This window comes from Onthophagus taurus, chromosome 1 (genome assembly GCF_036711975.1).
Source record: "Onthophagus taurus isolate NC chromosome 1, IU_Otau_3.0, whole genome shotgun sequence".
Taxonomy (NCBI): Eukaryota; Metazoa; Arthropoda; class Insecta; order Coleoptera; family Scarabaeidae; genus Onthophagus; species Onthophagus taurus.
In genome coordinates this window covers 17,600,978-17,626,417 of record NC_091966.1, presented here as the reverse complement: position 1 = coordinate 17,626,417, position 25,440 = coordinate 17,600,978, and the positions used below count along the sequence as shown (strand labels likewise).

Below are 25,440 nucleotides of genomic sequence, written 5' to 3'. Positions count from 1 at the left end.
TCCTCGCACAAAATAATTAAGCGCGCATTTGTCAGACACTTCCGTCGATAGCATTTTTAGTCGCGACCGGGGAACACGAACAGAAATCTTTTGATGGTCGCCCTCTTAGGATGATAAACGACTTTGCGTTTGTCAGAAAAGCGCATCCCCGCCAGCAGCGCAGACATCCGGTGTCCTTACAAAGGAGGAACGCGGCGGCTAATAAGGCAGGTACACGCGACCTAGCGCACTTTGTGACGGATCCAAATAATTTCCAGTCTAAATATTTAGCTTGAGGGCGGCCTCGGCGCGGGTTTTGCGTCGTGTAGTTTTGTTAGGCGTGAGCGGTTCTTAAAGGAGCGTGTCAAAGAGTTCACCGCACGTTAACAACTCAACACGCAACGCAGCGTTGCGCCGGTTATAAATTTAAGATATATGAAAGCGACTTTGTGCTTTGAATGACAGGCCGCAACAAAATAAGCGTTTTTTCTTTCTTTTCACGCCGGCGAAATGGATTATTGAAGTCGTAAAGTTGTTGCTCAAATTTCATTATATCAACAATTTTTTTAAGTATTAAAAAAGAGTTAAAATGTAATGAATAGAATTTATTTTGATTTTTTAAAGATTATAATGTCAGTAAACTTTACACACATAAAACAGCACAATACATAGGTGTACGCGAGAGGTGTGGAACGTTTTGTTTAAATTCATAACACCTAGTGCCATTTCGTCAGGACGTCCACTCCATCGGTTATTATTTAATCCACTTTACGGTCACATTCGGTGGCTCGCCATCACAATAAACGTCCGCTCGTTGGATTATTGCCGTCCGCTTCTAGTGAGCCGAGACTTTATGGACTGCTAGAGTCGTTTTCGGCAGTCGGTCCGATTTTCATTTGTAATTGATAGGTTAACGTTCCATTATAAATGCGGAGTTGACGACCGTTAGCCATTATCCTTTACCATGGTCATGATAGCACCTAAGTCCTATGAGATGTTTTACGATCTTTGGACTGGTGCTCGGACGCCACTGGATTATACGACACAAATCCACCGAAGCTTATAAGCGTCCGTCTTTATTACCTAGACTATCTTTGATATTTCTGCGCCTCTCACAAGTTGTTGCTTTCAACTCAACTTATAGACAGACGTGAAACTCCTTTGGGATATTTAGAAATTTATCGATGTTTGTGTTGGCGTTTTAGTCGGTCGCGTTTACTGCACCAGGAAGTGGTGTTTGTATTGGCGATGAGTTATGTACGTCATACGTGATGGAAATAAACTCACAATTTCTACATTAAAGCACTTTGTTACGCTACTCGCAAAAATAATAATTATTCTTTGGTGTTTAAGAATTCTCAGTCAGTTATATTACGCGAAGCTTTTCCATTTGTTTCAAGGTTGGCAACACAACGATAAATAAAGTAATTAGAGCGTATAAGAAACAAACTTGAGCGGCGTAATATCAATTTACACAGTGAAAGCCATCTTCCCGACAGAAACGGTCTGGAAAAGTTGTCATCGGAGAAGGAATTGAGACATAACTTTCTAAAGACCGTTAATTTCTAACTGTGGAACATTGTATGGGTGTTGAAACAGGTGCCCCTTTTATAATAATGGATACAAATAAGAAGTTTTGGGAACGCAATTGCAATACTCAGTTACGAAGAATTCTAATTTTGTTATCTTAGGCGTACGCAGCGGATCTTCGCGTCGTTACTCTCGTACGAGAATGAAATAGCCTCTTTGTTATCAATTTGTAGCAGTTGCTTAGATTAGCATTTTCCCGTGACTAATCACGATTAAATGTTCAATGAAAGCTTCATTGTTGAATTTATACCATTTAGACATTCTACAATTAAATGTGTAATAAAATACTTTGTTTTGGAATTTTTGTAATAATATAATCTAATTTTATTTATCTTTCTCACATTTCATAAGATAAATAATGTTCCTCGATTAATAAACCATAATAAATCATAGTTTTGCAAACAGTAACTCTGTATGATTACTTTATGAAATTTTCAGAAACTATTCTATTAGATTCTATTAGCTTTTCAACGGAACACTCCGTTTTTGAAAATGGTTACTAATTTTTGAGAGAATGATTTTTAAAGTATAACCAATATTTTTTATTTTTTTAAGGTTATCAATTTTTTTTTAATAATGTTTTAATTCATAATAAATAAAATGGATGTTATCTTGGTTGAGATGCTGTCGTATTCATTGGTGGAGGGAGAGATATTTTAGTACCTCAATTTGGCTTGTAGAAATCAAATGGACTATATATCATATACTTAATGTTGCAACAGCTTTTAGAGCAAAATGTAGTAATAACTTTCTATTCTGATTGACTTTGTACTAATTGTCAAACACGAAACTGAAGAATCATCAGAACTTGAATCTCAGAAAACCATAAAATGCTACGTTATAAAACTGTGACTCCAACACACACCAGTATATTCTCATATAGTGTTGGCATTTCAGCCCATTCTCTGTTTTGTACAACGACTTGAAAGAAGCATATGTAATTTAACAGTTATGGAAGAAAAATGAACAAAGTGATGTTTGAATCGTGGCAAAATTTCAAGACACAAGCTAAAAGATGTGAGAGGAGAGCTGTACATAATGTTAAGGTTACGTAAAGTTGCAGATTTTCTTAATGTAACATGATGTTTCGATGCGGTTGCCATGGTTAAAATTAACCACAAAATTATATAACCCATAACAGCTAGGAAAGAAAGCAAGGATGTGAGGCGAGCAATCGAAGTTATGCTGCATCGTGGAATACAAAAGAAAAGAAGTTCAAAAGATGGATTGATAGAATGAGGTAGGATAAAATGAAAGAGGAAAGCTTAGAAGGTAGTGAATAAAACATAGAGGACATTAGTGGTGGAACGGATATCCGGCAACTATCCGGATATTCGATACCAGATACCGGATAGTTACCAAAGCCGGATATTAAAAAATCTGTCTCCACCATTCACAGGAATTAGTATCTCTTTTAGGTGTTGGAAACTGCAGATAATAATCAAGTTCAACCCCAATAAGACTTTTTTCATTGAATACAACTTTATTTATATCAGGTTTGTCATTAGCAACCTCATTGCAACAATCCCAATACGATATATAAAATCTCTTGTTGCAGTTTTGTCTAGTTTTCTTCTCTTCTCTTGTAATTCATCATCACATTCATTACTAACAGAACTGTCGCTGTTATCACTTTCGATTGTTAATTAAATAAAAATCTTCTTAATGCAAAAAGCGGTTTTGAAAAATCACTTTTAGTTCTTGAGAAATAAATTTTTGAAATAATCGAATTTTGGAATTTTCGCCGATTAAGTTTTAAAAATTCGTATAAAATCCACTTCTTGGAATATGAGTATGAAAATTTCCTAAAGTGTTAATAAAAGTATCCTCTTTCCAATGAACCAACACGATTTGAAAAATAACTTTTAGTTTTTGAGAAAACAATATTTGAAGTTTTGATAAAATTTTCGATGTTGCAATTTCATCGATAATTTTCAAAATTCGCTATAAAATTATTTTCTTGAAGGATCCTTGTGGGAATATCACCAATTATTAATTAAAGTATCCTCTTTTTAATGCAAAAAGCCGTTTTGAAAAATCACTTTTAGTTCTTGAGAAATAAATTTTTAAAATAATCGCCAATTTTTTCGAATTTTGCAATTTTCGGCGATTAAGTTTTAAAAATTCGTATAAAATCCATTTCTTGGAATATGAGTATAAAAATTTTCCAAAGTGTTTATAAAAGTATCCTCTTTCCAATGAACCAACACATTTTGAAAAATAACTTTTAGTTTTTGAGATATCAATATTTGCAGTTTTGATCAAATTTTTGATGTTGCATTTTTCATCGATAATTTACAAATTCGCTATAAAATTAATTTCTTGAAGGATCCTTGTGGAACTATCGCCAATTTTATTTTAATTAATATATCCTGTTTTTAGAGTTGCTTCGTTAGTTAAATCAGCATTAAAAAAGTTCATTTTGTATCTTGGATCCAAATAAGTTGACATATGTATCAGCTTTTTTATTAATTTTATTTTTATTCAAATATCGCAATAATGTGGCAGTGTACGGTATCACTTCAGAAGGGGATGCCGAATATCTGGTATCCGGCTTTTTGCAAAATCACTATCCGTTCCATTACTAGAGGACATTAATGACACATAACATATTCGTCATCACAGTGATAATGAAATCATAAATATTGTTTCCTTAGCTCAGAACTCGTAAAACCATAAAAAGTCTTTCTGTGTTAGTAAGCACATTTACATCTTTAGCAATGATCCTTGAAACTGATTGCAACTTTTAAATACATCATTTTCGATACCTGAAATTAGTTGCATGAACTCCCTAGGTTAGGAAATATTGTAACAATAACTAGATAGCAGTAGTACAATTTAGGCCCACTTTTGTAAATAAATTTACCAACTCACCAAGTGGTTGGTAACTGTATCTAACGGATAGCTTAAAGATCGTCTTTAGTGTTATCTGGTAGATATTTTTAATCGATCCGTACTTACAGGTTTGAGGTTCCATTGTCGAATAAAATTGGTTTAACTCACCTAAGAGCATAACAAACCCCCCAACAGAATACGTTAGCAGATCTACCAAACGATTAATTTCTTGAGAATTCAAATTTTGCCTCCACAGGCACTTTCGACCTAATTCGTATCATTCCTTCATTTTTCATTAACCATTCTTTAATTCTAACTATTTCAAACGTATTACGAATGACTAGCTGGTGACAATTAAACTCCTTTATTTTTCAGCACCAACATTTTTAGAACTCATTATAAACTAGTAAATAACCTACCCTCTACCCTCTACTACGATGGAGATCTGATGGTCTTACTTGGTTCCGTAAAACTTACATGTTGACTCAACCATACCAGCCAACGTTCATTAACGAATGTAAATTGTATTAAAGTGGTATATTAAGTGTCATTTCTTTAACAATTACATCACCTCACCTGACTCTATCGGCAAAATATATTATTTTGCAACTCATTAACACACGCCTAACTCTAATGCACATCTTAACGCACCTCTTAAGCATTAATAAAGGCGTATGATTCGGTATAACTTTAACTTGTTGTAGACTGTTTTTGTGTAACATGATCGAGACGACCTCGTAACAATTCACGTATGTTCAATTTTAGTGCTTCGAATTGCGCTGTACGTGATATTTATAGGTACTTTCATTTGGTCGTAGTATCTAATTAACTGACTTATTACTATATTGTTGCACATTATAAATTCTAGATATATTTACAGAATTTGCTTCCTTCATTTTTCATCATTACATCAATCAATTTTTTCTAATGATGGATCATACAAAGAGTACTTTGCTGGAATTATGCCATTTAAAACATATAAATTTATTCATAAAAAATTAAGATTGATAGAGAGAAGCTTTATTAAGAATAATTATTCTTAATAAACTCAAGAAACATATTCTTTAATTAATTTCAATTAAGGTGTTACAAATCTTTAGTTATGAATCCAAACAACCATTAATCTTTAATTTGATGTTTTTGAGCATCAACAGCTCTTATAACTAAAAAATTAATAACGATATAGAAAAATGTTATTAATAATATTATTCATAATAATCTAAGAAATCAAAATTCATAAATAATTAATAACCCAAGTGGAACAAATTTTTAGTTACAAACCTAAATATGCTTTAATCTTATAATTGACGTTTCTGAACATCACCTTACATATACGAAAAATTAATATCAAAGAGGAGTAGCATATTTAATAAAAATCATTCATAATAATCCCAGAAACAATAATTCATAAAGTAACTCAACCTAACTGGCACACATTTTTAGTTATAAACTAAGAAATTTCTTAATTTTAATAGTATCGTTCTAGAACTACTACTCGTATAATGCAAGATTTAGCAATAATAACGAGATACGTTATTAATAAAAATCATTCATAATGAACCCCAAAAAGAATTCACAAACAATTTCAACGTAACTGATACAAATAACTCAAACAAAGCGAAATATCCCTAAATTTAAAAAATTTTATTTAATGTATTTTGTATTTTGTTTATGTATTTTAATAATGTTAATCCAGCCGCGACAAATTTTTAGTTACTACTCCAATCTTCCTTAATCTTAAAATTGATGTTATTCGACTTTTTTAAGTGAACAGTTAAGAATGATAAAACGTTATCAAGAAAATCAGTCATAATAAACTCAAAAAACATAATCTATTACCAAATTCAAACCCAACTGCTACAAATTATTACTTACAAACCTTATCTATTAATCTTTAAAATAACAGTTTTGGACACCAACATCTTTGATAGCTTATAAATTAAAGAAGAAGGAGAAAAGTGTTATTCATAAATATTATTCATAATAATCCAAAATATCATAATCCATAAACAATTTCAACCCAACTGGTACACATCTGTAGTTACAAACCCAAATATCACGTTTTTTAACACTAACATCTTTCATATCTACAAAATTAACAACATTGGGAAATAGCGCATTTTACAACCATCATGCATAATATACTACATTCCACATTTTTTAAGTCATTGTTTTCCGCATCGCTAAACATCTTATCTTTACAAACTTGCGTATTCTATTTTTGTTACAGTTTTGGGTTCAGATAAGCTTTTTATGAATCTTTCTTGTTTTTGTAATATTATTCTGATTATTATATTATATTCTTTTGCAAGCAAGTTATTCCTTTACTTATTTAAAACCTAGGATGGAATTTCTACCCAACCCAAATCATGAAAAAAACACTAACATCAATAGACCATTATCTTTTATGTTCATTAACAAACGCATGTACCAAAATAATTTGATATGTCATCGTAAAATATATCTGCAGCTATTATTATAGCTCCCCTTCCATTTTCCAGTGTAGAGTCATTTTGCAAGGATCGTCTGGAATCAGTAGATGTATTCTGCCTTGCATAATTTCTCTGGGAATTACAGTATGAATCCTAACTAATTAGAAGATAATGTAATGATAGTAATATATAGCCTTTTTCACTTCTGTAACTGTAAGATACCTACTTCCCAAAAAGAAATTTGTATATAATTAATAAAAGATAAAAACTCCAAAAAATTATTATTCATGACTAAAAATCTTATTTCATGAGGTTTAGTAATAAAGATTTCTTAAAAGCAAATCATAAACAAATCTTTAATATACTTTGTATATATGGGAAAATAAAAGTGAGTTTGTTGAAGGTAACCTATTGAGTAAAATAGTACACAACGTATTCATATTCTTGGCACGCAGAACTCAAGTATTACAACTATTTTCGTATCAATTCTTCCATACGACCGCGGAGATACATAGTTCTTTCTTTGACGTATAGGGGGAAAACCCTAATTGCGGTGGCACACTCAGCACGCAAACAATTATTGTGTGTAAGTATTTTTACACATGCCTCGATAAATAGTAAACGAGTATGCGAACTTGGCAATGTAAAAAATATGTTTTTTTTTAAGTAGGGATTTATGTCGGATGCGGTGCTACTATGGTCGAGCTTCAACTTTTCTTCTTTTCGTAAGTTATGCGGTTGTACGTAGGCGAGTGCGACGAGGTATATCTTAATGTCTTCCTTCAAGTAGCGATTAGCGTCGACAAAGCAGTATGGAACGACTTACGCGTTGCAAGACTCATACACGGCCATCCAAATTATCATAATTTACTACGTAAAGCTCGCTCAGATACGGCATTTATAATACGATAAGTATAGGATTTTAGCGCCATACAAGTCATTATTTTACATTTAAGATGGGCTCCCGTGTAGTTATACTCAGAAAAACAAAAATTATTATCGTTTTTCCTAGCGTTATTTTTAAGTAGAAATATTAAAAGCGGGAAGAAGAAGCAGCACACAAGGGGGTTGTTCTCGATGGAACAATGGCTCCTTCAGTTCACCTTAATTACGGCCCTACCGTATGGTAATAGCTGATGAAAGTTTAATTTTGGCGGCACTACTTGCGGCCCGAGTAATTAGAACGGCGCCAACACGGGATTCAATAGACGCCGGCGTCGTCGCAGCACCGCTTTGTGCAAAGATCTGCGTCCCTGCTAATTATCCCGCGTGAGTGTTGAACATAAACGACAAGATTAAGTCTATTAGGCGTCCTAACGCGCTCAATTTGCATTTGCTCGCCCGAGTACAGTGCCGTAACGAGAGAACTCTCTTGATAAGAGAAAACTTGATCTTAATTCTATAAAAATGCAGTATCTTTATAATGCTTCTTCTTCTTAAAGTGTAAGTATAGGTAATAAAATAAAAGAGACAGACATCGGCAAAGTTTTTAAGCAGATTCCTTTCTCCTAATAATATTAACATTGCCCATAGATGGAGAGACGTCGTATATAGATCAACTGGGACCGATTTTATCATACAAAGGAGAAGAAAATTTATGGTGTCCGGCGCTGGAAATGCTCAGTTTATGACAACGTTCGAAGCGCCCTCGTCCGTCACCGGCGGGGACACTAACTCGTGTTTTTGCCTTACTCTTATTACTCCATCGTACCGGTTACAATGTCAAAGGAGAAACGGACCAGTTAATTTGATTTGTTTGCGAACGGAGCGAGCGAAAGGCCGCCGGAGCCAGCAGGCCAAAGATGACGTTTTAATCATTCGAACCGATCAATCGATCGATCGGCCCCATCGAGCCCATACTCGGCCACTAATTAAATCGAATGAGTACACTGTTCTTCGGTCATGTAGCGAAGCGTAAATATAAACTACTGCCGGTCACAAATTGACTTTTTGCCTCTGGTTGGGTTTCTTCAAATGGGACGAAGACACATGTCTCTTTCCGTGGGATTTCAATGCACTAAAACACTTCTTTGATTCAGAAAGGAATTAGAAGGTCTTTAAAGATTTTTTAACATTCAACTTTTATAAATAATTAGAGCAAATCTCTTTAGAAAGGTTCCAAGTACTAATTATAAAATAACATGGCACCTTCTTCAATGTTTTCAAAACTTTTTTGAATTAATTTATTTCTTAATCACTTAATTACCATCATAGTAACTTCATCAGTTCCCACACAAAAAAAAACAAATATAAAAGAAACATGTCGATTATTTCCCACTTTAACGATTACAATCAGTAAAATTTCCATAATACAAGTGAATACGTGATTAACATCTTTTACCGTTAGTTCGCTTAGCTACGTTTGTACAAAGAAAAGTAAACTCTTGAATCTCAAGACGTACATCGCTTAATGGAACTTTAATTTATTACAGTCGGCGTTGATTTGAATAGCATAAAGAAGTACCTAAAGGCATGTTTATGACTTGTGATTCAAAACAACAATAACGTTTTAATTTGAAATGATTTCTAACCAACAATTTTACACCTTAGAAAACACTTTTAGTTATTTTTTAAAAAAATGTACCGTAAAATCTAGATATAACGGATTAATACAGGATGGGAGTGTCCGTTATAGCCAAAAGTCCTTTATATGGCTGTTGTAAACTGTTTGAATCTATAAAAATTTACAAGTTAGCACTGAATAGCAACTAAAACTAGAGCTAACACTAGGTATTAGAATTGAGGCGTCTATTTGGAAAAGCGGCTACATCCATATTTTATCAATATTCTACTAAACGGTGGAAAAGTGCACTGTAAAGCATGCTTCGTGATATTGTAAAGTCAGTTCGTTCAAAAACTGCTACATCCCATTTGGAAGTGCATTTGAATATGCTAGTATGTTGCAAAGACGATTACATTCATGACTGAGTTTATTGCAAAAACAACCACATCCATAATTTGGCTTTGTGTATGCTCTGTACCGCGTGATATCTTGATTTTCGACAGGGACAGCTGATTGCTCGTTGTGGCTGTTAAAATAATTAAAAATGTTGCTATTGTTTATTGAAAACAGCATTAAAATTGGAGAAAAGTGTCGAAGAAGTTCTACCAGGCAAAGCACGAATGGAAAAGAAGCCAAGAAAAAAAGCGTAAAAGTAAGTTTATCTTGAATAGTAACATAATGTTATTTTGTTTCGTCATAGATATATGCCGACTTTGGAGCCTGTAATACCTAAATGTAAACATGGCACAAAGAATACGTCATAAGTTCGGAACTGACCGACATCGAAGTAAAAAAATTTCATGTTAATTTTTATGCACATACATCAAAATCTGAGCAGGACGGATTTATTTTAAAATGTATTTCGAGTGTTACTGTAAAAAGGTGTAGATCTGTTAGCGCTGTTTGTGAAAATCCTATAATTACTTTAAAATATTTTGTCAAAGTGCACTCCAAATCAGTACATGTTTGTAGAAAAGCATTTTTAAAAATATAAAATCTAAAAAAGCATCGTGTACAGGATGTTGTCCAAAGGTTTCTTTCTACCATAATTCTTCCAACGGAACATCGTAGTGGTATAAAAGGACCTAATTGAGGTAAACTTCATTAAAACATTGCAGTGCATCGAATCAGTTCTCTGTACGCGTTTATTTAAGTAGCGATTTAAATATTAAAAAAATGAATAACAATTCTTGTGATAAGTCATTGAAGTAAAATGTGCTTATTTTAGAATAATATATAACACAAGATTCACATAGGTTTTGGTACACCCCGTACTGATGACTGAAAGATGAAACAATTTTAAATACATTAAATTGCGAAAAGAAGCTTCACCAAATGAACTAATCTAGATTGATTGTGAGGAAAATTTTCCAAGTCCCAGGGTTCCAGATCAAATTGTGTATTACAAAAAACAGCTTAACCTGTATAACTTCACCATCGTGAAGGGCAGTTCCAAAAACCCATTAAAAAACAATGAATTTTCCTATGTATGGAGAGAACAAGAGTATTCACAAAGATCTAATGAAGTATCTTCCTGCGTATCTAACTTTCTATAAAACAACAACTTTGCGTTGTGTTGCGGATAAATCCGGAGACCAAAATAAAAATACTATGTCGCTGGGGATGCTAACCTACTGGTATATCTTGAAAACCCCAAACACTTTAAAAAGAGTATTCCCTATGGTGAGGTACTTATTTCTGCCACCGGACAGGGTGTTTGCATAAATCGAAAAAAAAATCGCAAACAGAAATAATGGTGTAAAACCAGACCAGTACTTTGACATTATTAAACAGCATGCACTTGTAACTAATTTATTCCAAAAGGTGTGATGAAACGAGGAAAACAAATTACAAACGTAAAGTTAATGAAGATACCAGGGAAGAAGATTAAAGATCAGAATTCCCAAAATGTAGATAATACTAAAAAAACATTATGGACTTAAATGGTGCTATATTGATTGCTTAGAACATTACAAAAACGTAATACACGATGACGAACTATTTTGCGAAGTTTCGAAATACAACATGAGGAAATACTATAACCCAATATCTAAATAAAAAATTTCGAACTTGTATTGTTTTACTAAAATATTATTATGTTTTTAGTTAGTTTATTACTTCGTTACCAACGCTGTTAGTTATGTTGTTTACTCTTTGGTAATCAGTGTATTGATTAAATATACATACGGTATAACTCCATTTTTGCTTTTTTATTGTTATGCAGTACTATTTTTATCTGTATACTTTGTTTCAAAAGCAGCTACATCACCTTTCTTAGTTGCAAAACCGGCTTCATCCCAACTTCAAATATGAATAAAATGTTTATTAGTTGCAAAGGATTTTCCAAATTTTGCTTGAAGTTAAGTCCCATCACAAGTAGTAGAATCCATATAATTAAAAAAAAATTAACTTTTTATTAAAAGCTATAATTTAGTGATGGAACGGATAGTGATTTTGCGAAAAGCCGGATACCGGATATTCGGCATATCTATCCGGCCATTGTAATTTCTGGTACATTTTTGAAGTGACCCTACATTACCACATTATTGCGATATTTGAATAAAACTGAAATTAATAAGAAACCTGATGTGTCAACTTATTTGGAACCAAGATACAAAATGAACTTTTTTGATGCTGATTTAACTAACGAAGCAACTCTAAAAAGAGGATACTTTAATTAATAATTGGTGATATTTCCACAAGGATCCTTCAAGAAATTAATTATATAGCGAATTTTGAAAATTATCGATAAAAATTACAACATCGAAAATTTTATCAAAACTTCAAATATTATTATGTCAAAAACTGAAAGTTATTCTTCAAAATGTGTTGGTTCGTTGGAAAGAGGACACTCTCATTAACACTTTGGAAAATCTTTATACTCATATTCCAAAAAGTGGATTTTATACGAATTTTTAAAACTTAATTGGCGAAAATTGCAAAATTCGAAAAAATTGTCGATTATTTCAAAAATTTATTTCTTATGAACTAAAACTGATCTTTCAAAATGGCTTTTTGCATTAAAAAGAGGATACTTTAATTAATAATTGGTGATATTTCCACAAGGATCCTTCAAGAAATTAATTTTATAGCGAATTTTGAAAATTATGGATGAAATTGCAACATCGAAAATGTTACCAAAACTTCAAATATTGTTTTCTCAAAAACTAAAAGTTATTTTCAAAACAGGTTGGTTCATTGGAAGGAGGACACTTTTATTAACACTTTGGGAAGTTTTTATACTCATATTCCAAGAAGTGGATATTATACGAATTTTTAAAACTTAATTGGCGAAAATTGCAAAATTCGAAAAAATTGTCGATTATTTCAAAAATTTATTTCTTATGAACTAAAAGTGATCTTTCAGAACGGCTTTTTGCATTAAAAAGAGGATACTTTAATTAATAATTGGTGATATTTCCACAAGGATCCTTCGAGAAATTAATTTTATAGCGAATTTTGAAAATTATGGATGAAATTGCAACATCGAAAATGTTACCAAAACTTCAAATATTGTTTTCTCAAAAACTAAAAGTTATTGTCAAAACAGGTTGGTTCATTGGAAGAAGGACACTTTTATTAACACTTTGGGAAATTTTTATACTCATATTCTAAGAAGTGGATTTTATACGAATTTTTAAAACTTAATTGGCGAAAATTGCAAAATTTAAAAATATTGTCGATCATTTCAAAAATGTATTTTTCAAAAACTAAAAGCGATTTTTCAAAACGGCTTGTTGCATTGAAAAGCGGATATTTTAATTAATAATTGGTGATATTTTCACAAGGATCCTTCAAGAAATTAATTTTATAGCGAATTTTGAAAATTATCGATGAAAATTGCAACATCGAAAATTTTATCAAAACTTCAAATATTGTTATCTCAAAAGCTAAAAGTTATTTTGCAAAACGTGTTGGTTCATTGGAAAGAGGACACTCATACTAACACTTTGGGAAATTTTCATACTCTTATTCCAAGAACTGGATTTTATACGAATTCTTAAAACTTAATTGGCGAAAATTGTAAAATTTGAAAAAATTGTCGATTATTTCAAAAATTTTTTTCTCAAGAACTAAAAGTGATTTTGCAAAACAGCTTTTTGCATTAAGAAGAGGATACTTTAATTAACAATCGAAAGTGATAACAGCGACAGTTCTGTTAGTAATGAATGTGATGATGAATTACAAGCGAAGAGAAGGAAACTAGACGAAACTGCAACAAGAGATTTTATGTATCGTATTGGGATTGTTACAGTGAGGTTGTTAAAGACAAACCTGATGTAAATAAAGTTGTATTCAATGAAAAACGTCCTATTGGGCTTGAACTTGATTATTATCTGCAGTGTCCAATACCTAAAAGAGATACTAATTCCTGTGAATGTTGGAGTACTAATTGTAAGTAATAGGTTTTTAATATCTGGCCAAAGCCCAATATTTGGTAACTATCCGGTATCCGGCTGGATATCCGTTCCACCACAACTATAATTTATATTTGTCCTTTCTGAAAAATTTACTAAAATGGATGTAGCCGCGTTTGCAAATAGACGCTTCATTTAAAACCTAGAACTAGAAAGTTTCTTAAGTGCGTCCCTTAAGACGGCTAAACCCGAATGTTTCTAAATCTAGGTCTAGTGTTAGTTCTAGTTTTAGTTCAATGAGAAATATAGAACAATCTGAATAACAACTAAAGCAAGAACTAACACTAGCATCAGAACTAACACTACACCTAGAATTAGAAACATTCGGGTTTAGCCGTACACGTCTCTTAAGACGGCTAAACCCGAATGTTTCTAGTTCTAAGTTCCAAGTCTAGTGTTAATTCTACTTTTAGTTCAATAAAAATATACAACAATTAGCGTTTTTTGAATAATCGTATGATGATCATTAAATAGAGCAACTTGGGTAATAACCCGAGTTGGATTCTATCTATACACGCTAACATTTATATTTAAATATAGTAATGTATTAGATAAACAATATGAATAGTAAGACTTAAAAATGTTTAGTCCGTTTTATACGAAGTCCGTTCTAATGAACTCCGTTATATCGAAATTTTACTATACTAATTATTATCATGTGTAGGAGGTTATAAGTCTTCAAAAAACTAGTGGAAACAGATGTTGGGGTCGACGATGCAGTTTGCGCCTTGTATTTTTAGAGGCGTCCTCGAAAATAGTTAAAATAATTGTATCTGACTGAGAAGGAGGGCCGCCTCATCGTCGGTTCGTTTCGCCCCATGGTCATTTTTTTTTTATTATTTCGTTCGCGGCTTCCTCTAAAACTGGATGCACGAGTCGGTGTTTGACAGAAGCGTCACCGTGAAAACGGTGCCCAATTATCCGGTTGAGATATGCGTTCGAGAGAGCGCCGCCGCCGCAACACATGGAGGACGTTAAGTGCATTTTTGAAACGCTCAATTTGAGACCGCCCGAAATGAGTTACGACTTGGTCGCGCTTGTGAATTACGTGTAATTTATATTACTTCCCTTAAATTACTTCTCTTAAAGTAAGTCGTGCAACTTTACCGCGAATTTATCTCGTTGTGGAGAATGATATCGATCATTTGTTCTTTTAAGATTTCGTAACTTAAAAAAAGATTAATATTATTGAGGTGATCACTATGCGTCCGATGAATCTTTCAAAAGCAAACGAAAAACAAGGTATAGTCTTCTTTTCTCGGGCGAAGGGAGTCCGCTGATGATGTTGTCATCGGGCTGTCACGGAGGCCAATTTAGCGGCCCGGCTGAGCCCTATAAGGCCTCGACCCACGTCGGAATAATGAAGATACCAACTTTCTTATATCAATCTATAAGCGGGCGATTTACGACAGTTTTTACCGAAGGGGGAGCCGACTGGGGCAAAGGAGCGCCCCCGCCTTTACTAACGGAACTCTGTTCGCCCAGATTCCAAATGAAGATTTTTAGCTAATTTTTGTTTCAATAGGAATTATTAAAATTGAGAAAATATCTCAAAATCGTATATCTAAAATTACACTTACCTTGAAATAGCTACATTGATATTTTACAATATTGAAAACGAGAATCGTTTATCATGAAACTCCACCACCCGTTTTATATAGTACCATGAGGAGGTCGTGCAGAGTTGGTCGATCGGGAATGTGCCCAGAGAGAGTCGACTTGTGCGCCCGGCCTTAAAAGCATCGACGGAGCTCTAAATCGTCCTCCGCTGCCGGTGGTCCCCGATTCTTCGGATTTGTACCGCCAACATGTCTATTGTCAACGTGTTTCGGGCCGGGACCGCACAAACACAAAGGATGGTCCTTCTCATCGCTCCCTGTAAAGGAATGGTCTAAACGCGATCGGGGTAAACGAAATATAAAAAAAATGAAAGAAAACGAGAAAGCATTGTAATGAACGAATCACTTTATTGCAGCTTCTTCTTTTTTTTAACACACGAACCGCAGCATTCTATACACTATAAACGTACACATCTGCCCATCGGTATGTTTCTTTTAAACGTGATATGTCGTTATCGTTTTTTATATGGGAGGAACACAAGAAAATTCGAAGAAAAACGAAACAATAAATTGTTGATTGAAACAAGTACGGTTATTAGTTTATAATAATAATTAATACGTAAATATATTAATATGTAGTCGTGTGCCACGTTTTATTATTTTTATTTATTTTTTTTTGATATAATTTCTCAGTACGATCTCTATTTTCCACGTATTTTATTATCATGTATATTGTTCTTATAGTGATACAATTAGTTTATTATATCATAGCAATAATATAATAATAATAATAACAAAGATTTTTTTCTTAAGTTGCTACAATCTAATTTACATATACATACATATACAGGATTTTTATACCGCCGAGAAAACTTTAGTTATCCATCATTTTGTATAATATAGTATTTATAAATTTTATGTACACTAAAGACAAAGAGCAAACAAACGAATGGGAAATGTTGGGCAACGTCCTCTCGCCGTCGGCTTCCTTGGAGCGCCGTAACTTAAGGAACCAAAACGGTGTTATATATCACATTTACTGTACACCACACTACTAAACAGGGGGAAATGGTGCCAACACATCAGTTTCAGAGCCGCGAAGGCAATTATTATTGTCCACACACGCCAGCGGAGGTAGATCAGTTCCACAAGGTCACCGGCAGTCAAGCTTTGTTCAGAGCAACCGGTTTGTGGGGCGTCTCAGAACCGGACGATATCGAGGACGTCGACGACGGTGACATCCTCGAAGAATTCGACGTCGTCGTCAAACCCAACGGTAGAAGAGGTGCCCCACTGGAACCGGAACTCGACGTCGCCGTGCTTTTCAATCCTCCCGGATTGGCCGTCATTAAACTAGCTCCAGGTAATCGAGAATACGTCTCCAAAAGAGAGACGTCCGGTGGAGTTCCACTAGCTGCACTAGCCGCTATATGCTGAGCAACCGCCGGACCATAAATCTTATAAAGATCCGGAGGTCTCGCGTACGGACCAGTGTGTAAAGTCGGAGGAGGCAGTCGACTACCAAGAGGTGGAACCAACCTTGCAGCCGGTGATGAATAAAACGATGCTAGAGAAGTAGGAGTGGTAGTCTCACTCTCTTTACTGGCCATGTCTGCTAAGGACCAAATCCTCGGCTTGGAGGATGATGATCCGGAAATTGGTGGAGGTGATCCGGATGATCTTTGGGGCAAGTAAGCTGGATGGTTTCTATCATACAAACATTCAGGGCTATCTGGACCGCTATCTGGCCTTGATTCGCTCCATTCGCTACTGGTGTCAGGACCTAAACGAGGGTTTGATGGTCTATCACCGTCTTCGCTGGATGCTGTACCAGAATCTTTGGAATCTATAAAAATAATTCATCATTACTTACCACACCTTCAACAACAAAAAAATAACTTACCAAGAATATCTTTTCCATCAGTACTCTTATGATCATCATCTTCGTTGTTATTGTCTTCATCTTCAACTCTGTTTCTAGGTTCCCACGTCATCTTATTTTCTTTCTTAAGCCTCCGCCTTGCATTCGCAAACCACGTGGATACTTGCGTTAAAGTCATTTTGGTAATAATAGCTAGCATAATTTTTTCTCCTTTGGTAGGATATGGATTTTTCTTGTGCTCGTTGAGCCATGCTTTGAGAGTACTGGTGGTTTCCCTCGTAGCATTTTTTCTTCTCGCACCGTTGAGGTCCATACCGTAGCTGTAAAGAGGGGAGAATTGAAATATAACGACCAAATTGAAAGCGCGAAAATGCAAAAATGAAACGTCCCGTCAGTAACTCTATTTGCGAGCGATGTTTTTTACGATACGAGAAACGCAGGACGAAACGACTGACGGGTCAGCAAAAGGAGAGAAACGTCGACTGGAAAATTAATAAATCTGTCAACTATGTTGAGCGTTGACGGGGAACAGTTCCGCAGACGAACCCTACCGGTTTTGCTGATTTTAAAATGACGTTCACGGGGTTTATATTTTTGGGGGTGGGAGGGTCGTAAAAATCCGGCAAACTGACGCAGTCCGGGTCTGATCACATTATCAACTTGTTTCCATAGCAATTGCTAATCAGAACGCGCCATGCAAATCGCTTCCACTCCAAAGAGTGCCAATGGCAAAGCGTTTGCTCGAGAGTGCGCTGTCACACAACAGACTGAATTTACCCACCCTCATTTCCATTAAAGAAGACCTAAAAAATCGACGTTTTCAAATCAACTTTTTCATATTTACGGAAAACCCATAACGTTAAAAAATTACATACAAACTAACTTATATATTCCAATTACTCATTTAATTTAAAAGTTAGCTGCTTATTTCGATGAAGTAGGGTACATTACTTTAACGAAAGGTTAATCCTTCGCTATTACTTTAACCAAAATTACAAAATCGCTTCTTATCTAATTTCGGCAATCACCCGATAATTTTTCTTATATTTTAATATAGAAATTATTAAACTATTTTTAAAGTAGTTGATTTTAAATACTTAATTACACTTCAACTAAAAAAGGTAAAAAGAAACTAAAATAAAGTAGGGCAGCAATGTACAGATAAAGAAATTACACAGGAAAAAATCGTGTCGTGTAAAAATTTTAGAGTAGTTGGTAAAAAGAATTAGAGTAAAAATTGTAATATCACATGGTAAAAATAACTCTAATGTACACTATATTTAATATTAATATAGAGTTCATATATTATTCACTTAATAGAGTAGTTTTTACAGTTCTCTAAAGGAGAGTTCTTTTTTACTTATGTTAGTAAAGTTATGTAATATATATAACATTAAATTTTACACTTAGACGTGTACTTTTCCTTCGGGTACTTCGTAGGCACCGCACTATTTTGCTCGGGATTACTCGTTGGTACCACGTGATCAACATGTGGTGTGATACAGCTAAAATTTAACGGTCATCTACTAAACGACTCGGAACTCGATAGCGTCTCGACACCTGATTTACGCGATATAGAAAGAAAGAACGATTATTTTTATTTTAATTATGTTTGCCAAAATAAAACATTCATGATGTGAAATTAGTGGAACTTCCGGAAGATTTTACATACAAGTTCCTTGTGAAGATTGGTAAAAATGTGCAACTTGGTGCAACTATACAAATAGAAAACTTATAGAAGACTCATTAGATGCAGTTTTGATGGTGACTCGATGGAAACTTTAAAATGAATTAAGTATTATGTATGTTATATGTATATAAACAGAATTTAATTGTTTTAAATTTAAATTATAACAATATATTACAAGTAAAAATAAAAACAAATATTTTATAATTTTGATTTTTATTACAAACGTAAAAGTTCCCTAAAAATACTCCACTTCCTATTAAAAATTAACACTAATAAGTGTAAAATACACACTATTTAGTGATATTTTGTCAATTAATAGAGTAAAATTAGAGCGAATTTTTAATAATTTACACTGATTAGATTAGAAATGTATCTAATTAGAGTCACTACAACATCTAGTTAGATTACATATAATACACTGTTATAGAGTAACGATTTTACACTATTTAATAAACAGCAGCTTCTCACTATTTAGTGTAAATTTTTAATCTATTCACCTACACTATATAGTGCAAAAAAATAACTCTAAATAAATTGGACCGATCTGAACCATGTTTTAGAGTTGATTTTTACTCTATATTTTTTCCTGTGTAGATATCTCAAATTTGATTCGAACATAAGTGTGCAAATAAATATATACAAAGTTTCTAATTTACAATTTAATTCTAACTGGAGCGTTTTTCCATTTAGGCAGGCTTATTATGGACTCTATTAAGTTTATTTTGAATCTCTATCTATCCTGGATCAAGACTTCATCAAGTCTGCAGTGAAGCAAGTCTATACATCGTCTGCATCATCTCTATAGACATATCTACCAAGTCAAGTAGTTCTATCAATGAAGTGAATCAAGTTTTTATTAAGTCTGCATCAAAACTGCATCTAGAAGTGTATCAAGACCTCTTCAAAATCAAGTTTTTGATGTCTAAATCAAATCCCCTTGATATCTTTGACATTAAAATGGTTTATGGCTCGATCAAGTACCCAAAAGATACCCAAAAGAAGCTTTTATATCTGGTTCAAGTCTCCATCAAGTATTTAACATGACTTTCTGAACAATTTTGAAAGTAATAAAGCACGTAGGCGTTGGTAGAGAAAGATAAAAAAGACTGGTGAGTAAAGTCAGTGATGATGCTTTGAAATGGTTTGTATCGTACCAGAATATAAGCCGTACTTACAACGAAATAAATAAGTTGCCCATACATAAATTTAAGCTCCCGCAGATCATGGGCAGAACAAACAGGAAATATTTATCGAAGTAACAAGGCTTTCCTAAAATGACACAATTCCCAAAGTCGAACGAGATAACCTCATGTCGCCATCGGTATGTTAATACTGCTCCGAATGACACTGACAGTACCCAGTCTATCTGGGAAAATTTTGGCAATCATAAATATAACAAAGTCCTCTAATTGCATAGGAATTCGATCAAAGCTCTCATCAGCGTCATGATTTTGAGTTTTTAAACAGATCTATAAAACACCTTGATAATCCTGGGTCGATTTTATTCACTATTTCCCGGATGTCCAGCCCTTATGGTTCAATCGACAAGAGGCAATTCTCGCAGTAATTATTTCAGGGCAGATAAGACATAAGAATAACTGCATTCTGAAAACGTCAAAGAACGATTGTCCAACTTGTCAATGTTAATGCGAACACCAACATAATCTTCCTGCAATCACACCAGGATAACTTCGTGAAGATCACTCCACAATTTCAGAATTTATTTGCAAAGGGCTCCATGACTTAAGCAACCAATATGATCCAAATATCTGATTATTTTTCACCAATTGTAATAACATCCTCGCCGCTATATGATTTACTAAGGTTTAAAGAACCATTTAAGAAACCTCAATTAAGCAAAGAGTTCATTAACTTGGACCTTGATACTGTAAAATTTCTACTGATACCTGATACTCTTAATGTGTAGCGTACCAATTCTACCTTATGTCGTTCGCATAAAAGAATTCTCCAACAACGTTCTACACGATGATGTGGTATCATGTTTCATAAAACTCCGGATAGATTATTCTCGAAAACGTGATTATGTTCGGCTAGAAAAATCATAAATATTTCTTATGATACAAAACATCTCCAGAAGATATCGCACCGCTTTCAGTCTACATTAAAGAAATGATAGGAGCACATCAAAACAACAACAACAAACTGATTACGAACATTCATTTCTGACATTCAAATGAAACTGACCCGCAAATTGAAATCTTGACAAAGACCTTTAATTACACGACCCGAGCAAAGAAAATCTTTTGTGTGTTGTAAACGAACACGAGAGCCAGAAAGAAATCAAATTAATGAAAGTAAGGGTTCACGACTCCCATGCTAGTTTGTCATTTTCATCCCGGATAAGGAAACTCTGTTGGAAAGATATGTTATAAAACTCTATTTAATTGAAGCAGGAAAAAGTGGAGATTTAATTTCGTATAAGTCTAAAATAGTTCATTTATTTATTTTTGACACAGTTACTTATGCAGTCACAGATACCAAGAAACTTTTTAAACAACATGTTTTGACTTCACTATTTTTACACCCACTTAAATTATTGTTAAAATACTTTTCTAATAATAGTTAACAAATATTTAAAAATTGTTACTAACTGAACATGTTTAACTTTGTATGTTCACACGAACGCATAACTTATTTCATTGGAAACCCCGTGTGTAAGCAAAATTACCCTGAGCAACACGTTATAAAAATAAAACGTTATATTTTATTAAAGAATGTTGAAATGATTTTATAAAGGAAATTATAAAATGAAAATATTTTTTTATAAAACATGTCATTTAAAAGGTCGATCTCTTTGTAGAAGCCGAGATATTTCGATTCGCATCGAGATATACTCAACCCAAACGAGAGGAACCAGTGTCAAAGCCAGGTGCGACCGAACCCATCTGCCGTTCGGTGCGTCATTTGCATTTTCCCGGACCACGATCGGGGAAAATAAAAAAAAAATGAAAAGGACACGGGGACGCAATTAAATATCGATGTATCATCGGCTAATTTACATCGGACCCGACGGGTATCCGCGTGCACTTTTGCAACCAAGAGAGCTATATGGCTTTGATCGCACACTCTTTTCCACTCACGTCTCCTCATCGATGGAAAAAAGACGAAACCCTCCTATCTATTCCTCCAAATGTCACATCAGGGTGATGGAACTCCCTTAATGCGTTCGAAGTTTGTCGAAAACCTTTCATCATCAGATGTGTCAAAGACAGGCCACTGTATTTAATATAATCTGGATCGTGTGAAAATAAAACTGGGATTAATAAAACGATAAAACATCTTTCTTGCTATTTATTAATATATATGGGACTAGTTTCGGGATAAATGTCCCATCTTGTGCATATAGATTTGGCTGAAGATGGGCATTTAGCCCGAAACTAGTCCCATATATATTAATAAATAGAAAGAAATATTTAATTAACTTGCAACATGGATACAAATATTAAAACTGGGATTGTTGAAGATTGTTTTTAATATAAGATTTGTTGAATTCTTAGAAAATAGTATAGAGAATAGGAATCGATTCAAACAAACACCAATAAACTGCGCGGTTTTCTCGCGGTACCCATTAAACGATTAAGCCGCGTCCCGTTTATCTGTTATTTATGTACGATCGGGAACCAAACGGGCAGCGGTTTGAAGAGGAGGTTCGCTACCTGTGCCGGCGAAGTCGGTAATTCCCTTTTCCTCAGACCGCTGCATCAATCACGGCCGCCATAATAGTAAATCTGCATGCCGGCTTCGTCGTGGTACATGACTCACTCCTAATAGACATTCTACATGCGCCACAGTCGGCACATATCGTACCCGAAGATGGGAGGAAACACGGCGGCACTGAAGTCGATACAATAACCAGCCACAACTACTGTTGGCGCAATTGACAATGCGACTTCTGCAGACGTAATTGGCGGCGTGGATCTTTCGGTCCACGTGCTACAAAGAATGGGGTATCATGGTGTCACGTAGACAGACAAGATCAACATACAAAGCAACTGTTTCTATTCACTATTTTTATCTTTCAACACAATTATTTAAAATAGCGCAATGAAAACGTCTTATTAATAACAAAAAAAAACATCGAGATCTATTTTAAGCCATTTTCTAGGACAAACTGCCATTTAAGTATCTCAATCTGAACGTTTACATTAATCAGAAATAAGAAAAACTAAACTAGAACTTTATTTAAAACAAAAATGGTTAGATTATGCAGCTAAACGAAGCGAGTAAGTCTTGTTTTCAAGCGAATTAGTCCCAATAAATAATAATTATGTCAATGTTGATAAGGCTGCGACGCAAGGCGCCATATAATCTGACGGCCACACACCGCGAAATGCCACCAGGATGCAAGACGGATTCATGTAAATAAGTTTACGAACATGTCAAGTCGGTTCTTTTTTTTCTTTTTGCTATTGATAAATGAGCTGATGAATTGAGAGCGCGGATGTCAAGAGGTTGAAAAATGACGGGACGTCTGAACGTTATAGAACTCAAAAAGTAAACGAATCCGTCTATAAACGTTGAGATAACACCTTTTCGATTTCCTGTTTTCGAATGGTCATATTTTATTAAAAAGAGTTTCCGAGACGGAGACGGCTAATGTGTCGGGTGGCCACCGACGTCCGGATGTCTGGACGCGTGTCATTTATTATTTACAGAGATAACGACCCCAAGCTATTTAGGACCTTTCGCACAACCCCCTTGTGGGTGTGACGCACGTCCTTTGCAACAGAGGATAAATTATCCGCAAATAAAAGGAGTTCAAATTTTTGCATTTTCTACCATCAGCTAAAAATTCGTTGGATAGCTTCCAGAAAGAAAAGTTAAATGATGAAATTTAAAACTTACCCATTGAATGGATAACCAGCAAAAGCGGTATCGTAGGGATGATATACTGAAGGATATGGCCACGCCGGCGTCCCCGCTAAATTTTCTTTTAGATCCAAACCAGCACCCTGAAACAAATTAAACATATTTTCATAAACCGTTATTATTAAACTATTTAAGTCATCAGTCGTTGTGTAAACCGTCTTGTTCAACGTCTGATTACGCGTAATCACGCTAATACGCATATTAATTATTGTCACACGCTAATAATAGATAATTCGCAGCTTGTAATACAGATGTATGTTGATAGGGAGTTGTGTAACGCATGATGTACAACGTGTGCGGCTTGGCCGAGAATCAAAGAAAAAACGCGACCGGCGTATCATCTACTCGTCGTGACCTGTCGACCCCAAGATATTAATTATCTATTAAAAAATACACATGTTTTGACATGTATCACAATCAATTAGCTGCGAGTACATCACGGAATTGTAAATAAAAATAAATATACGAGCCACCAGACACGTACACAACAAACTTATTTTGTTAATAATAAACGAATTTAAGTTTGAAACAACTAATATAGTAAAATCTCGATATAACGGAACTGGATATAATAACTTGCTCTATTCCATGTTCTTAGATAAACTCAGGATATTCCCCGAGTTGCCTAAGTATCAATCAAAGACGGTAGTTTTAGTTTTAATTTGTTATTCAGCGTTAGATTGTTGTATATTTTTCATTGAACTAAAAGAAGAACTAACACTAGACTTATAATTGGAAACATTCGGGTTTACCCGTACGTTTCTTAAGGCGGCTAAACCCGAATGTTTCTAGTTCTAGGTCTAGTGTTAGTTCTAATGGTAGTGTTAGTTCTTGTTTTAGTTGTTATTCAGCGATAGAATGTTGTATATTTTTCATTGAACTAAAAGTAGAACTAACATTGGACCTAGAACTAGAAACATTCGGGTTTAGCCATTTTAAAAGCCGTACTTCTTATGGTGAAACTAACTAATGGTGCATCAAAATCAAGTTGTGGTAACAGGAAATTAATTGGCAGAAAATTTAATTTAAGACCAACATATAGTGGTGATAAAAAATCAAGCTATGGCACTAAATAACCAAGATGTAGTAGAAGCAAATCAAGTTGTGGGCTCAAACCAAATTTAGCCAATTAGATGATTTCTGCAATATTAGATGACATGGATAATTTGTTTTGACCCATTCATGATAAACCTATCTGCCATGATTTATTAGGAAATGCCTAATTTGATTACATATAGGAACGAAATCGAACAGTTCTCGAACGAGTTAGGTAGGAATAAGAACTCCGTCTATCTTCAGAAAGAAAGCAGCAATTTCGAAAGAATAATTGGGTACTTTTACATTCAATGCAGATCATTATATTTTTGCAGAACGCATTAATTGTAGTCAGCTTGCTTATGGCTAAGGTGCTGCGAGAATCTGTAATGGAATTTTTAATCGCTGTTGAAGACATGAAAATTCTAGTTTGAAGAGCAAGTTGGGGTAATCGATGGCAAATTGAAGTTATGGTGGAAAAATGTAAAAATAGGCTGAAATATAGTAATAACACAGTTACAGCTACAGCTTTAGCGCATTTTGTGAGTAATACCCGATTGTAGTCAAGGTTGCCAAGTTCCGATCATAGCCGAGGCACTACAATCAAGACTAGAATCAGTCAGAATA

The 25,440-nt window shown here is 34.3% G+C and overlaps 1 protein-coding gene across 1 annotated transcript in view; it reads right to left on the bottom strand.

Annotated features, from left to right (window-relative positions):
* Positions 1 to 15,704: 15,704 nt before the first annotated feature.
* LOC111424611 (iroquois-class homeodomain protein mirror) overlaps positions 15,705 to 25,440 on the bottom strand; it is a 35,881-nt gene continuing 26,145 nt past the window's right edge. The window contains exons 3-5 of the mRNA XM_071197866.1: positions 23,755 to 23,861; positions 17,220 to 17,518; positions 15,705 to 17,162 (exon numbers count right to left, since the gene is read on the bottom strand). Coding sequence (XP_071053967.1) covers positions 16,480 to 17,162; positions 17,220 to 17,518; positions 23,755 to 23,861 — 1,089 coding nt within the window. The 3' untranslated portion in view covers positions 15,705 to 16,479. The remainder of the gene's footprint in view (positions 17,163 to 17,219; positions 17,519 to 23,754; positions 23,862 to 25,440) is intronic.